The sequence below is a fragment of the Mya arenaria genome, chromosome 5, assembly GCF_026914265.1.
Source record: "Mya arenaria isolate MELC-2E11 chromosome 5, ASM2691426v1".
Taxonomy (NCBI): Eukaryota; Metazoa; Mollusca; class Bivalvia; order Myida; family Myidae; genus Mya; species Mya arenaria.
This window is the reverse complement of record NC_069126.1, coordinates 7,880,418-7,896,614: the sequence shown is the minus strand read 5'-3', so window position 1 is coordinate 7,896,614 and position 16,197 is coordinate 7,880,418. Positions and strand designations below refer to the sequence as shown.

At 34.2% G+C, this 16,197-nt stretch overlaps 1 protein-coding gene across 1 annotated transcript; it reads left to right on the top strand.

Annotated features, from left to right (window-relative positions):
- Positions 1-1,032: 1,032 nt before the first annotated feature.
- On the top strand, positions 1,033-9,531 carry LOC128236109 (uncharacterized). The gene is made up of 3 exons (XM_052950967.1): positions 1,033-1,478; positions 4,312-4,402; positions 5,812-9,531. Exons 1-3 carry the CDS (start codon positions 1,427-1,429, stop codon positions 7,400-7,402), a joined length of 1,734 nt encoding a protein of 577 aa, XP_052806927.1. The 5' UTR covers positions 1,033-1,426; the 3' UTR covers positions 7,403-9,531.
- Positions 9,532-16,197: the final 6,666 nt, after the last annotated feature.

The window sequence follows — 16,197 nt, the reverse complement described above, 5'->3', positions numbered from 1 at the left end:
TTGTTGCGGGCATAAACTACTAAATAGACACAGCAAATCTTGTGTGTTATCGATGTATTTATTATTTAACGTATTGTTAATATCTTTTTAAAGAATTATACACTTCGATCTTGAATTATAAAATAAACAGACAGTCCTAAGTATTTTCTTTAATAGCGACTAGTTGAACATTTAAAAACTTAATGATTGAAAATAAACCAGTTTTACCCGTTTCGCCATTTATACAGTACAGGTTTTTGATGGAGATGGAACAGTAACAGTTGAATGTTGAACAGCTATATTGTACGGCTCAGCCCTAAACGTGGGTAGCTAAAATCAATAATAACAAACATATAAGTTGAGTACATTCTAACCTTCAATAAACAACACATAGTTAATACTTTATTACTCCCCCTTGACGTAACTTTTCCATGACACCTTATGTAAACAATGGCATTTGACAGTCACCACGCAGACAACTTTTGCAAAATTAATACAATCCGCATGCAGTAAACTTTACATATTATATATTTCTGCACAGGTAATGAAATATATATTTGTAATATATAGAAAAGTAAAAGTTTATGGCTTGCGCATACCTTTTATTTCTTGAAATACTGTCGATGTAACCGATTTTCGCGACTTTCGTGTACTTTGCGATTGATGACGTCACAAATATGACGTCATGCATGGTCGTATAGCAAAAAATGCACGAGTTTATTTTCGCAACATAATTGGGAATTATTTAAAACAAACTAATTATATATTTAAAAAAACATTTGTTTTTCATTATTTGAAGCTCAGAATTTATGTTAGTTTAGGCCATTTTACATAACAAACCACACCAAGCCCTTTCTTTCAATTTACTTAAAACTTTGGGCATATATTGACTGAGTGGCAAACAGCTTGGAACCTGACCAGGCGCCAAGTTACTCGGCGTCTGGTCTGGTTCCAAGCTGTTTGCAAAGCCTTTAAAATCGCCATCAGCAGCCTAAGGGTTAATAAACTGTAGGCCTCACATGGACAAGACCAAGTTAAAAAAGCACCTACCTGTCAAAAGCATAATCTCCAAAATGTTTTACAGTTATTACAGGTGTAGAAAATATGTCACATGCTTAAGAAAGTATGCATCCAGTCCAGAGATCAAACAAGGGACCCCCTGCCTGCAAGTCAGGTTCTCCACTAGCTGACAAACTAAGCCAAATAACTCACAAATTCTTACCTGTGCATGAGGCAACAGCTGTATATGTGAATAATATAATTATGTTTTCTGTTAATTATCGTTTCAGGAGGTTGCAGTGAACATTCGCTCCCAGAGACCCGTCTGTCATGTCAGCCCGCATGCAACATACCGGGCTCGTACTGTAACGACACAAACACGTGCGTGTGTAAACCCCGTCATAAACCCGGATACAACAGGCTTCATGTGCTTGTCGAGTGTATAAGGATGGATAACACAACCATAGCCTCACCCGTACCGAATTCAGTTACACTCCCAAGTAAGCTTTTGTTTAACTCTTAAATATTGTGGTAAATTATAACAGACAATATAAGCTTGCTTTAAGCCATAGCTTGGGTGTCATCTTTATCTTTATCGTTTGTTAGTGCTTGGAAGCAATGAACATGAAACTTGGTACATAATTATGTTATTAATGAAAATAATATATAGATAAATAAGCGCAGCAAGTCCTCTAACTCTAGTTGACTTAACTTGATGAGTTATGGCCCTTTAGGTGTTAAAACTGAAATATAAGCAAAACATTGGCTTCGGTTTTTGGTTCTATTGCGACTTATTTCGGCAAACTGAATGCAAGATGAAATGATGGTTTAATAGGAAATAACCCCATGGCCAAGTACAAATAGTGTTGTCATATTTATTTGCTTGTTCACTCTTATTATCATTTTTTTAGGTACAAAGTATTCAGCCAAACATCCAATTCTGTATTCAATTAAGTTTCTTTTATCCATTCATTCATTAGTTGGGCTCAATTGTCGACAAGTATTGAGGACTCCCTACGGGAAGTTGGCTTTTTCATGGAAGCTTTATTAATTCTATGAATAGCTATGCACGAAATCATCTCAGAACATTTACATATACCATAATCTTTCACTAGTATTTTCCGGAGTTTCCTGCCCATTATTGTCCTGTATTTCTAGGACAGGAAATCCTTAGAAAGATTGAAGTATTTATGGAATGTGTTCTTAAAGTAAGCTTTTAGCTTAGGCTTTTGTTTCTGAAAAAAATAAATAATAATGAACACATCATATTGTTTAAATCATACTGTATCAGCACGGAGCGATAAAATTGTCTGGGAACTGTATGTTTTTGTCATGTTTTTGAGCTATTTCTGAGGACAAGGACCTGTTTTGCAAAGTAATCTTGTTGTCAATCACTTTTCATATGTCATTTCAAAGAACAGAATGTATTAAAGTTTCGCCTGCGGCATATGGGCAAACAGGCAGGCAGGCAGACAGGTTTTAGATCCCAGTATTTTGTCTGACCAAAAAGTTCTGAAGTATTTATCTAACCATCAACACTTGGTCAGAATGTGTATGGGTAGAATATCTTGGTCAGGTTTGATAATAAGCCATGCCACCTCAGTCACTCCAGAGGTATGACCCTTGAATTAGCAAAAACTGTATTTACAGTGTCCACTATCTAAACTTGGCTAACGTACAACCTGTTATCATCAAACTTGGTCTCCTAAAAATGTGATAGTTTTTTTTACAACAGTTGAGGCTCTAATGTTTAGTTTGACAACATTGAAACAAATAAAAATGCATATCAAAAATAGCTTATTAATGGATAAACCAATCCTTTCACAGCCTTGGACTAACAACTAATGGACTGTTGAGGCTTATTTCTTGATATTCAGCTGCATGATCAATTGTAAAAAAACTGGATAAGTTATCCACAGGTTTTTATGCCCCCACAAAGTGGCGGCATATAGGGTTGCCCTTGTCCGTACGTACGTACGTACGTACGTATATATGTACGTACGTCCCGAAGATTGTTTCCGATCTAATTCTTGAAAACCGTTTGTCCAATCCTCACCAAACTTTAAACACATGTTTGTGACCATAATATCTTGATCAAGTTCGATAGTCATGGAAATCGCTTTAGTCATTTAGGAGTTACGGCCCTTTTTTGCCAAAAATTCCCGAAGATTGTTTCCAATCTAATTCTTGAAAACCGTTTGTCCAATCCTCACCAAACTTTAAACACATGTTTGTGACCATAATATCTTGATCAAGTTCGATAGTCATGGAAATCGCTTTAGTCATTTAGGAGTTATGGCCCTTTTTTGCCAAAAATACTTCAAAAATATATGTTTCCAATCTAATTCTTGAAAAGTATGTGTCCAATCCTCACCAAACTTTACATACATGATTGTGACCATAATATCTTGATCAAGTTCGATAGCCATGGAAATCGCTTTTGTCATTTAGGAGTTACGGCCCTTTATTTGCAAAAAAAGACTTGAAAAATACGTCCCGAAGATTGTTTCCGATCTAATTCTTGAAAACTGTTTGTCCAATCCTCACCAAACTTTTAACACATGTTTGTGACCATAATATCTTGATCAAGTTCGATAGCCATGGAAATCGCTTTAATCATTTAGGAGTTAGGGCCCTCAGATTATCCTGAATAATCATTATGGCTTATTTTCTGTGACAAAAAATCGAAGTGGGGGCATCCGTGTCCTATGGACACATTTCTAGTTTATAGGCTAGTTTGAACACTAAAACAACTTGATTGGACAACATTCATCATTGGAGAAATATTGACCAATCAATAAACACTTAGACTAAATTTAACCAAACCAAAGAACAAACCAGTTTAAACAATTGAGCGTAAATTACCATCTGGTATAAATTGTATATTTCAAATTCCGAATTTCTTTTTTTTTTTAAATATATAACTGATACTGGTATTCATTAATAACTGCTAATAAAATATTACTAGAAATATCAAGACTTGACAGTAATGTGATACGGACATTTGAAAATAACAACAAAAAACAAAACTCTCTACAACAACGCATTCAGGAACTTGTGTACCTATAGCCTAGATACACATGAAATGCATACAATAATAGACATGAAAATTTTCATCGAAGCATTTGTATTCAAGAAAGAGATATATATTCGGGATTATGAATAGAGAAAAATGATAACATAAACAATCAATATATTAAAAACACCTGAATTATTTTTTACCGTGAAGAATATTAATGTAAGTTTTGAACTTTGAATCATATATATATATATATATATATATATGAAATATATTGCTTTTCTCAACCTTAATACTTTCTCCTTTTTTATTAGCTGATGGCCCTACCAATGTTTGGATGTATGCAGTGATCGCGGCAGCCACACTCTTTGTCATTTTCCTGGCAGTGGCTTGCTACTCCTTGAGGTAAAATTGACATTTTATTGAACAATAAAATTTAAATTCAACAAAAATTCAAGTCATGCTTGTATAATTTACAAATACTCACATTTAAATTATATAGTGTATTCTCTAGCATTAGATATTGTATTTGTATTTGTTTTTGTCTTCCATTTTTTGTGAGCCAGTGTTGGGATTTTTCTTTTTCGTTTGTTTTTCGTTACTGAGGTCACCTCCCAGGGTTTATCAAACTTAAGCAGTTATATGTAAATTCTGTTACTAGCTCCTAGCCTCGTACTCCTAATTGTGTTTTGTTTGTATCTGTTTGGAATTTCTATTTCAACTATACAATTATTTGCAGTATAATATTCATGTGTACAGTAATCCTACGCATGATTTATATTGTATAGTGATGTCAAATATTGTTTTTCCTTCAAAGGAAATATCCCTGGCATTACAAGAAATTAGCACAAGCTTGTGGATTCGCTGTATTTCAACCATCACCAATACAAATGTTTGGGGCCCAAATAAACAATTTATCCAGATTACTTTTTTCATACAAATGTTTGAGGCTCTGATAGATGATTTATCTAGATTATTTTTTTCATACAAATGTTTGAGGCCCTGATAGATGATTTATCTAGATTTTTTTTTTATTACAAATGTTTTAGGCCCTGATAGATGATTTATCCAGTTTACTTTTTCATACAAATGTTTGAGGCCCTGATAGATGATTTATCTAGATTTTTTTTTATTACAAATGTTTTAGGCCCTGATAGATGATTTATCCAGTTTACTTTTTCATACAAATGTTTGAGGCCCTGATAGATGATTTATCCAGTTTACTTTTTCATACAAATGTTTGAGGCCGTCATAGATGATTTATCCAGATTACTTTTTTCATCAATTGATTCCACTTATTACCATTGATTTTCAAACATGTTATTCTACAAATTTTATCAGGGTCTCACGAAATGAATCTTACAGTGAAAACTCCGTATACTTTTTTTTCATTAGAAATAGAAGAAAAAAAAACAATCTTAGGCAAACTTCCAGGCCAACTGACTCAATAAAATTTGATGCTTAAATTAGTTGTCTTCTTAACAACGCCAGAAATGGTTTTTTAAAATATCGATTATGTGTTGAGATTTTGAAAAGCGGAAAAAGCCCTTTAATCTTTGTTTCCATTTAAATATATTATGCATGAAAAAGCTCCTCACGTGCTAAATTTCATGGAGACTAGACCATTAAGATAATTTCATCAGACAATTCCTTGAAACAGGAAGAAATTGTACATTCATTTTAATCAATTGGGTTTAAAGTCATTTGTGAAGCACATTTTCTTGTGTATCAATGATGTTTTCACTGATTATGCATTCTTCTATATTGTGGTGTGTCCAATTCTAATGCTTTTCTTTCTTGTTTCTGAATCACAGCGAGTTCTTTACAAAAGGGCCGCGCCCACGCCGGAAAGATGAGGAAGGTGATAAGGCGGAAGGTGCGGACAACATTGATGGCATGACTGCAGAATGTAATCATTTAGACATGAATGGTTCTCGTAATGTGGCTGATGTAGATTCTAGTGTCAACACGCGGTCGAGTGTAGGTGCACTTGCATGGTTGAGGAATGTTCGTGTGTCCCCCTCCCCATCCGCAGGCTGTTTCCGTTTCTTTCGTAGAAGGAGTTATAACGATGACTCGAGGGAGTTCAGGGAAGCACATGGTACAGTGATGCATGATTCTGCTCGTCCTAGACTTAATGGCGATGCAGAAGAAATGTTGCATGCTCCATATTGTGAAACAAATGTAGACAGTGCTAGATGTTGTGATGACACTTCGGTCAGAAAACAGTTATGGCCTGATATTGGGGAGGGGGAGAATGGTCTACATGAAAACAATGTTGAAACACTCAACCCAGTCAAGAAACTTTCCAGAAAAACAGAGCATTCAAAGCAGTCTTACAATATGGCTCCTACAAGAGATAATAACAATGAGCCTGTTGATCTCATATCATACAGTAAAGCTCAGTCCAATAAAAAGGTAAAAGGACTTACAAAATCATGCCCCCCACCTTACACAGAAATGAATACGATACCAAAAATGAAAAAAAATACTGAAACAAAAGTCATCGATGATGATTCAGAGAGTGACATTGAACCTTCTGAACAAGACCATCTTATTGAAGAAAATGAGAAATTTATAGCCCCTATAGCTAAAAAAGGAACATTTGCAAAAGAAGAAGAGGACGTGTTTCATGAATACAGGGGCAGAGAGCCACTCCAAGGTAGATCAACCTTACCTCACAGGTCAAGGCCACCACCAATAATATTGCTCAAGTCAAAGTCACTGGAACATGAGGAGGCTTATGAGTCAGATGATAGTATTGGAAATGCTGAGTCATTACGCTCACAGTTCTCAGCTAGGTCTAAGATGTCAAGACTATCCAAACTAAGTGTGACTTCTGGTCCTACAATTCAGATTGACCCTGAAGAGGCTGTATGCAAGGATGCCCTTTCACCAGGGCGTCCGGTTAATATTGGGTTTATATCATACTCTAGTGTTGATACTGAGGACTCTAACGCCCCTGAATCATCTGCTTCCTGTGACTCTGACCTTTCTCCAAGGTCGTTGCCCTCGGACACACTCTCTGATCTGTCGCCTAGCAACAGGAAAGGAACTAATGGATATGGAAGTGATAAGGTTGTGAAAAACGTTGCTTTGGACTCCTTGAGAATGAAATCTCAGATGAAACAAGGTGGGAAGAGGTCAGACGAAGATTCAGGACGGGATTCATTACCAAATAGTTTGAACAACGCTCAAGGAAAGCCAGAGAAAACTCTTATTCCAAGACTGGATGTGCATAAAGTTGGAAAAACTAGTACAAACGGTCGAACAGGTAACAGGGAAGCTAATCAGACTCCAAAAACAAATGGACAGGTCACAAAAGAAAAATATCAAGATATTAAATCAAAACGAGCTAGCCTTAAAAAACAAAATGGAAATGAGGTTGAATTTTATGATGATTGAAGCTTAAACATTGGAGATTACTGAAATAAAACTGAATTTGGGGATAAATATCAAATGATAAAAGGTGGATTACCTGCATGCAATGTTGTTGTAGTGAAAGATATTTTAGAATTTATTGATGAGAGGAAAAAAAAATATGTTTGTTTCCAATTTCACGGCCCCAAAATAAAAGGGTTGGTAGATTGGGGATTTTTAAATTATTTTTAGGACCGTAAATGACCAGCTAGAGAGTAGATCTCAGACACTTTTTAGATAAGTTTTTATCACTAACATTCTGTGATGTCTGACACACCTTGTAATTGCTGAATTTTAACAGGCATTTGGTATATTTCATTCCAAACATCTTGACTGTCCTCGATCTACCATCAGAGATACCTTACTGGTAGTACCCTGAATATCATTTTCATTTCAAGCCATTTTAATAACGAAAAGATGTACCCAAAAGAAAATGAAAAAAGGTTAAGAATTTTTTTTAAAAATTAAGGTACAAGCAGTAAAAAGAGAAAAGGTGGAAAAAACTAAAGTAGGCCAGAAAACCAGAAACAAACATTTTTTTGTTATGCCTTACTATGTTACTTCCCCAGAAATTATGTAAATGTTGTTGTTTGTTATATGTTACATTCCTAAATTACACAGATAACTTTTGGTGTTTCATTTGTTGTATTACTTGTGTGTCCCAATTTATTATTACACAGAATATCTTTTATTTGAAAGTTACATTTTCAAATGTGCTATGTTTACATGAGTAGCTGTGTTGTATTCACTGTTTTATTTGCAAGTTTTATTTTTGTGAGTGATAGGATGTTCATGGTTCATGACAGTTCATGACTTGTTATTTGCTTTTAATTTTGAGACGCACCTTTTATACATGTACAACATGTAAATTATTAGTTCATTTATTTTTCGAATATAAATGTCGGGGTATTGTAATAGCCTTCAGATGTCGGGAATGTTGGCGGCGTCTTAGTGCAAAAGCTTTAATTTTTGCCATAAGTCAAAAAACTGTTCTTTTTATTAAATTCAAACTTGAAACACATGTTTGCAGAGACCGTTTGCACATTCATTATATACGCATCATAAATATGCAAACAAATCATTATGAAATACATGTATTTTTACTTAGTGCATTTCGGCGTTTTCCAACAAAACAGTGCATCACTGAATTATAAATTAATATGTTGTAATGTGTGCTATATTTGCGTTGAACCGGTAATTGATATAGTAAAAGGGTTATAAGATTACTTTGTTTTGATTCGGAATGTTGTATTCGAATCTCGTGGATTTTCGCAATTATTTATTTGTCTAGCACATCATGAAAGAGTAATCTGCAAAAATGCATTCAAGTTGAATACAGCCTGCAGTATCAAAATGAAAAATTTATAACCCTATCTTATAGCAGGCCCCAGCTGTGTAACTTCGACTCCTAACAAACAAAAGAGGGTTGGCGTTTATCAAAAGTTTATCTGATTGGGAGCATTTAACATATGAAAAACTCATATATTTCGCAAACCTGCTACCATGAAATGCTATCTAAACATATTTAATCATCCTCAAAAATTAGGGACAAGAAATGTCTTGCTTAATTATTCATAATGAATTCCTTGCTGAAACTGGAAAACAACAAAATGATAATTACTTGGCAGGCTAATGAAAATTAGTTTCCCTTGATGTTAAGTTTTGCATTATATAGTTTATGTTTATTATTTTGAAGCAAAACTGCCCATTGATAGATAAAATAGAGATAAATTAAAAGCTTTATTTCTGTTATAAGTTTAGATTTGTGTGTATTTTTAAAGGAAAAAAATAGCGAATTAATGTTTTTAAGTGTTCATGACGGTTTTCATATACATATCATAGAAATATATAACTCATTGTTGTCATTTTATTGTATATTTAGTTAAAATTATGTGATTATTTATCCTTGCAATATGAAACTAATGCATTTTCAGGCCATGACCATTTTAAATATTGCTTAACATTGTGTAAGTCTCATTTTCATCGGAATATATTTTTCTGTTATAAATGTTCTTCAACACTCTAATTGTTAAACTGAGGTATTGTTTTGATATAGATGTTTTTTGTGATTGAGGTTAATCTATGATTTAATAAAAGATTAAAACTTAAACTTACATGAAGTTACATTCTTACAAAATTACATTATCAAGGTTCAATTATTTTACATGTGGCTGCAGATTAGGGATTAAGACTATGAAGAATTGGCACTGATGTAATATACACGGCTTTTGGCATAGTTGTAGTATACCTGGCTTAAATGTAATAATCACCAGCATTAATATAATACCTACTTTCAGATCTGTAACTTCCAAAGTGTCCTTAAAAGTTTAAATTTTAAAGGAACTTTCCCATAGATTTCAAGTTCAAAAAACATTTTTGAGACACTTTTAAAGTTCACCTTAGCACTTAGAGTGAGCTACTGTGATCACATTCTTTCTCCATTGTCTGCTGGTGAAAATTTGCTTCGAGTGGCATCTTCCCAGAAACCAATAGGTCACTTTTGATGAAGCACATCAGAAACCATCCTTGGGTTAACCTTAGACTACCACAAGGGCTCGAGAAAGGTTGGTCCATGTAGAACTACAGGAAAACTATGAAGGAGATTATGAAGGAAATTATGAAGGAACATACAGTTGTATGAAGGAAACTAAAAATATTCTCCTCCAAAATTGATTGTCAGTATTCGAAGCAATCTTAATGGAGTGATAATTAGGTGACAATTAATCAAAATTGCAAATACAAACCTGATTTAAAACAAAACAAAAATCTGCCAGGACTGTATAATTATAGGTTTCCTTGTGTGATAATATAGAAAATTTCAAAAAAATTATTTCCTTATTCCCAGTTACAGCACTGGAATTTGAACAATGTATACAGTTTCAAAAACTAATTTCAATATAGGATGTCCTTTACCATAACCCTTCGACATACTTTCTTATTTTTTTAGAATACAACATTGGCATTTTTGACAAAGCGTACAGTTTGGAAAACAAATATTAAATGTGCCCTTGTATGACCTTGACCTTGACCTTTTGATCTAAGTACTGTCTTATTTTAAGACTACCATATTAACAGATTTTTTATATGAGTTTCAATATGTCTTCAAAGTGATCTTTTGACCTCGATTTCTTTTTGTTGAAACTACAGGTGATACAGTTTTGCAACAAATTTCATTATAGGCCTTTAATGACATTGACCAAGACCTTATTGACATACTGTATTAGTTATGAACCTTCTGCGATTAACAGCAATGGAATACGAAGAGGTATCAATTGGTTAAAAAAAAAAATCATCACAGTAGGCATTGCTACTTCCACACATGTTCATGACAAAATTTCAAAATATAAAACTTTTACTCAGGTGAGCGATCTAGGGCCGTCTTGGTCTTCCTCAAATTGATTGATTTCGATTATAATAATGAACAAACATAAAAAAGTAACTGACAGCTAAATGCAATCTTTGCTGTCATGTTTTCAAGTCAACATGTAAGAGAACGTCTTTACAAATACATGACGTATAACACTTTTAAAAGGAAAGTAGTTTGGTTAACACTAGAATATCTTAGCGTTGATGGTGGCATGTTGTAAGGCTGTGACGTAGTCACGCGAAAAAAACTTGAACCTTGAACACTTCAGATACGATCATTTAAAAAGCATCCAAGATGTTCTCTTAAATTTTCGTAAACATGCTTTCTAGAATTACACATGTATGAAATCATGTCAACTTAACGGTCTGGTTACATCCTCACCCAAATTACTGTCAATTACTTGAAGGCACAAACAAAATATGGTAGAGAACAGGATATTCTTTTTATGAGGGCCCAGCAAAAGGCATTGTTAACATGAGGGCTCAGCACAAGGCATTGTTAACATGAACTCCGAATACAATTGAAGGAGGTACGATTGTGTTTTAAGGTTTAATGAGCAAGATGTATCTAGCCATATTTGCCAATCGTCAGAAGAGGAAGATGAAGGCCATTTTAAGAAAGTCATTAGAAAATGCTTCGGGCATTTTTATCAATGATAATTGAGGCGACTATTGGTCGAAACAAGGTACTTAAAAACACTATATTTTCTTTGATGACCCCATTTCTTAACAATGGCATGTATGAAGATTTATCTGAATTCTGTAAGTATTTTATGGTTCTTTTCTATTTTGGAAGCATGTTTTCTGTATAGGGCTTTTTCATAAAATCATGCATGCTTTGGATAAGTAGATCTTGTTTGATGTTTTTCCTCTATTGAGTATTGTATTTTTTTCGTTAGCAGTATATTAAATTTAAAATATTGCAAATTTATAAATGGACCTTTGCCATGTCGGATTATTTGTCCAAAAAGCAATTTCGGTATAAGAAAAAAACACATTTACAATCAATTTTAATCATAATATTAGGTAGCCTTGTGCACGTATCTAACAATTTCAAACAGAAGTGTATTATCTGTTGCAGATAAAGACCAAACTTGTTCCAATACCAATATTAATAGTTTATTATTCAAGGGAGATAAATTACCATTGGCATTGCTCCTGCATTATTGAGACTTATTAATCGGTTGTCATTCAATAAAAAACAACGTCATACTATAACCCCTATGGCTGCCATATTAACTTTCCATATATATATTCAATCATTCTAATATAAATCCCTTCATTCAGAAATTATCCCTAGCTTTATGCCATTTTTCGATGTTGTTTCAGCCGAGGGTTGCAACGACACCCTGCTTTGCCACAGCCCCAGTATAGGCAACGGTGGAGTGCCCCCTCACACCCCCTGGAGCCGTCCTGGAACTGACTGTGAATACACGTGTCTTTACCAGGAAGACCCAGTATGACACAGGATTTTCCCTTGTCTGAGGAAATTGTACAACGCAGAAGAGGACTGGGAACGACAAATGCAGTCAAATGAAAAATGCACAATGCTTGGAGCTGGGAAATATACCGAGGATCATACTTATATGCCAAGGTTATTATTTGGGTTTAAGATTGTGTTATAATTACTGTCCATACTTATAGTATAGTTGAATTTACCAGGATGACCATATCGACAGGGGTGAAACTGTTGCATGGTCTTTAGACCAGCCCTGGAGCTGAAGTGTACACCATTAAGCCCAGCATAAACAAAGTCTGGGGATGCCAAGGCCGAATTCTGGTCGAATAAAGATGTTAGTAGTAAACATTCATATTTCCGAAGGGTCAGGCTATTGTATTATGATGCCTGGATTAATTAAATCAATTGCTGACATCAAGAGGCTCAGCGTTCATGACACAAGGATTTCTTGGAGCCAATTGTTTCATGCTTCTTCAAAAACTGCTTAAGAGGACATGAGCTTATATATGCCATCGTTCTCGAAACCGTTTCTTGTGAGACCCGTTTGACTGGGAAAGCATGATGTTGAATTGTGTCTTCCATTTGGTGGCCATATTTGGTATAAGGAGTACATATGCCTATATCAGAAGGATACTGAAGAACACGTGAGATCGCTAGGGACAGCATAATGCCTGGGTCAAACTGAATTTACTTTCTTGCAGCTGCATTTCAAGGGATCTTAACCAGAAGCATGGGAATTTGCATGCAGTTGGGATCACAAGACCAGACATAATCTTGGTTCTTCTATTTTAGATTTGTAGTTGGATTGCCTTTCATCTGAGGACAGAAAAAAATACTAATTTGAGGTTAGTTTGTGATGAACTCGTCTGGTCTCTTAAACTATATCTGATGCTGTGAGGAGTATACATGCATCTGTTTAGATGAAGCCATATGACAGCTTGATTTCTTGTGGTGAATTTGTCATAAAACTGAGTCATGAAACAAATATATCATCTGATAATCGGGAAGCTCAAGTGATGGTGTAAATCTATGACAATTTATGGCAAGGTCATGTTTGCTATCAGCGGAGTTGACTTCTAGCAATAGGTTTTGCCATTTAAGTACCATGATTTTATTATTAGGTAGTGTGGAATTCGGTAATGATAATTGGAGTGCAACCTTTTCCTCTTACAAACTTTGACACAGGAAATGTCATTGACCCTACAAAACAGTGTTTAACATTTGAGGTGCTCTACTGTAAAGAATTGATATGGAATAATGCTGCCATGATTGTGGTGTTTGTATACACATACGGTCTAATTTCTAGGAGGACAGGACACCACAATTTCTGGTGTCAAATTCAGCCATGTCTTATACCACAAAGTGGATATTACATTTAAACTGATCACCCGAGCCTTCTTAAATGTAAATAGTACACCAGTACTACCTCTACCATAAGCTGGAGGCAAAACCTCGTGTGGACACAGCTTTGTTTAGGCCATACGAACATGATTCTTTGTTTAACAGTATAATGGATTCCAAATTTAAAACCTTACTGCCCGGTAGAGAAAACAATCAAAGTGTCATAGGAAAAACACACCCTACTCTTTGCAACAAATGTCGAAAATAGATAATAAATGTTCAACATTCAACTAGAATTTAAACTCCTACAGTGTGTGATATATTTCTGAACTCGGATCGTTGTTATTCAAAACGTAGGCACTAGAAAAAAATATTTTTGCCCTATTTCGATTTTGGTAAAATCATAACAAATCTTCAATTTGACTTAACCCCTACGTGTCCCATGATGTTAAACATTGTATTAATTTGGCACGGCCAGAGTGTGAGAACTTCAGTGGAAGGATGAAATGTGTTTACTCATTTGACTCTCTCCTAAAAATGATTATATGTGAAAATTACCAAGATTTGAGAAAAAGAAATAATTGCATTTTCTGTGTCTTGGGTTTTTGAATGGGATGAATGTACAGAAGATACGAACACGATCGTGCTGTTTCAATATCCGTGAACCGGAGAAATGCTGTGAATTCCTAAGGAAAAGGAGATGAACCTCATTAGGAACGGGAGATATCCCTTATCAAGGGCTCCATCATTTGTTGTTTGTAAATATGATATCATTACCATATCAGACAGTGTTTTAATGGATGAAAGAAAAAATCTACATAAAATCCTCCCACCACAATTTGTTTCGTAAAAAAACACCATCTCTCATATGATATTAAAATGTTATTGCAATTGTTTTCCATGAATTGTATTAGTCGTATTGTATTTTGATTTGATTACAGTTTATTATGAAACAAAATGAAAGATAGTTTCAAGCAATTTGGTGTGGGTCCGGGTATTAAAAAATGTTGGGGCCGAGTGACGGGAGTTTTCCTATACTTTTTTTATATATTTATCGTCTATTGAAAATGTATGGTCACGAGAAGTATGGCGGTGTCATAGATAAATATGCATAAGTTAGTAACAATGTCAAGGCAATTGAGACTGCTATTTCCATGGTTAAAAACATAGTTTTGTTGTTGATTAAAAGACTGTCAATTATTTTCATATACATATGTTGTTTAGCATGCAGTGTTTTTGGAGTGTTTTATGATCTCATAAATGTCATGACATTCAGACGCTTTTTTGTGTTTCTTAACAACTATTTGTTTGCTGTTATCTCTTCAACTTAATTCTAGATTGTGAAATAGGCTAAAAAATATACATATTTTGTAATTGTAATAATATAACACTTGCCATGATGTAACTCAGTAACACAAATGTAACTTCATGCAATACTAATCTTTAGGTCTAAAATAAATATTGATGTTCTCTTACGGCCTCAAAAAAATAAGGGCGGTCGGTAGGGATTTAAAACAAAATGTATGTGGTGGTGGGAACTAGTGGGCATTTTGCTTTGAGTATCGACGTGTCCTGATTGTGCAAATCGGAAATAATTGTGTAGAGGATCTTGCTGAGTGTAATTAGCTTTAAAAAAAAATAGTAAATTAAAAATAAATAAACGTTAAGCTTATTGGTGACAGCACGCAGTACAAGTTATCGCAATTAAATTGCACTGTGACGCCATTTAAACCGGAAACAGAAGTCATCGTCGCTAAGCAACTGTTATTTATAAAACTCGAAAATGTTGTCGTCATCTACTACTTTTTTCCAAAGCTAGAAATCAAATACGGTCGGAGGCCTTTAAATGCAGGCGGTCGAACCACGGGAAACATAGCTATTTTTTAGGCCTTAGCATGAAATTTTAACTGTTTTTAAATTTAACGATTAAGACAAGTATTGGAGATCTTTTGACTGATGAATCAATGATAAGGCAGTTTTTTTTGTGTTTTTTTTTTATATTTTGGGAATATGACCTATACCCGTGAGATTGGGAATTTTCGCGTCAATTTTGGTAAAATTTTGAAATTCTTCATAAATAATTACAAAGGATATAATATATATAATAGTATATAATGAATAACAATGGTATTTTCAACATAATATGCACTGACTCCGTTATCACCTTACATTGTTTAATCCCATGTTTTAACTCTTTGAAATAGTCAACTGCTTGATTAACAAGTTTTCAAAAAAATCAGAGATAATTTAATGGGCTTACTTTCCTCTTATTAAATTGGATACAAATCCGCTGTCTATTAAAAATGAGGACTATTAGACTTATAGAGAGAATGGAATGAATATATCAATATTTTGAATTTCTTCCAATTTCCAAATAGTCATACTTGTTTGCAATTGATCAAAAAAACAAATGAATAATTTTGTAAAATTTCGACATATGTTTCATTCGGCATTTATCAAAAAGTTAATATTATACACCATCATTATAGTACAAATACTTGGTCATTTCTCCCAGTTGTCTACTTTCAGTTTCACTTCTCAGTTCTGTCATTTTCCGATATTTGCAATAAAGGTCAATGTCATGTATGTAAACATGTACGTAAGGCATGGCAAA

Excerpts from the sequence above, each read along its gene's own strand:
- LOC128236109 (XM_052950967.1), top strand. The coding sequence starts at position 1,427 with ATGGATAACACAACCATAGCCTCACCCGTACCGAATTCAGTTACACTC. Across the intron at positions 1,479-4,311 it reads GAATTCAGTTACACTCCCAA|CTGATGGCCCTACCAATGTT; the intron begins GTAAGCTTTTGT and ends CTTTTTTATTAG. Across the intron at positions 4,403-5,811 it reads GTGGCTTGCTACTCCTTGAG|CGAGTTCTTTACAAAAGGGC; the intron begins GTAAAATTGACA and ends TCTGAATCACAG.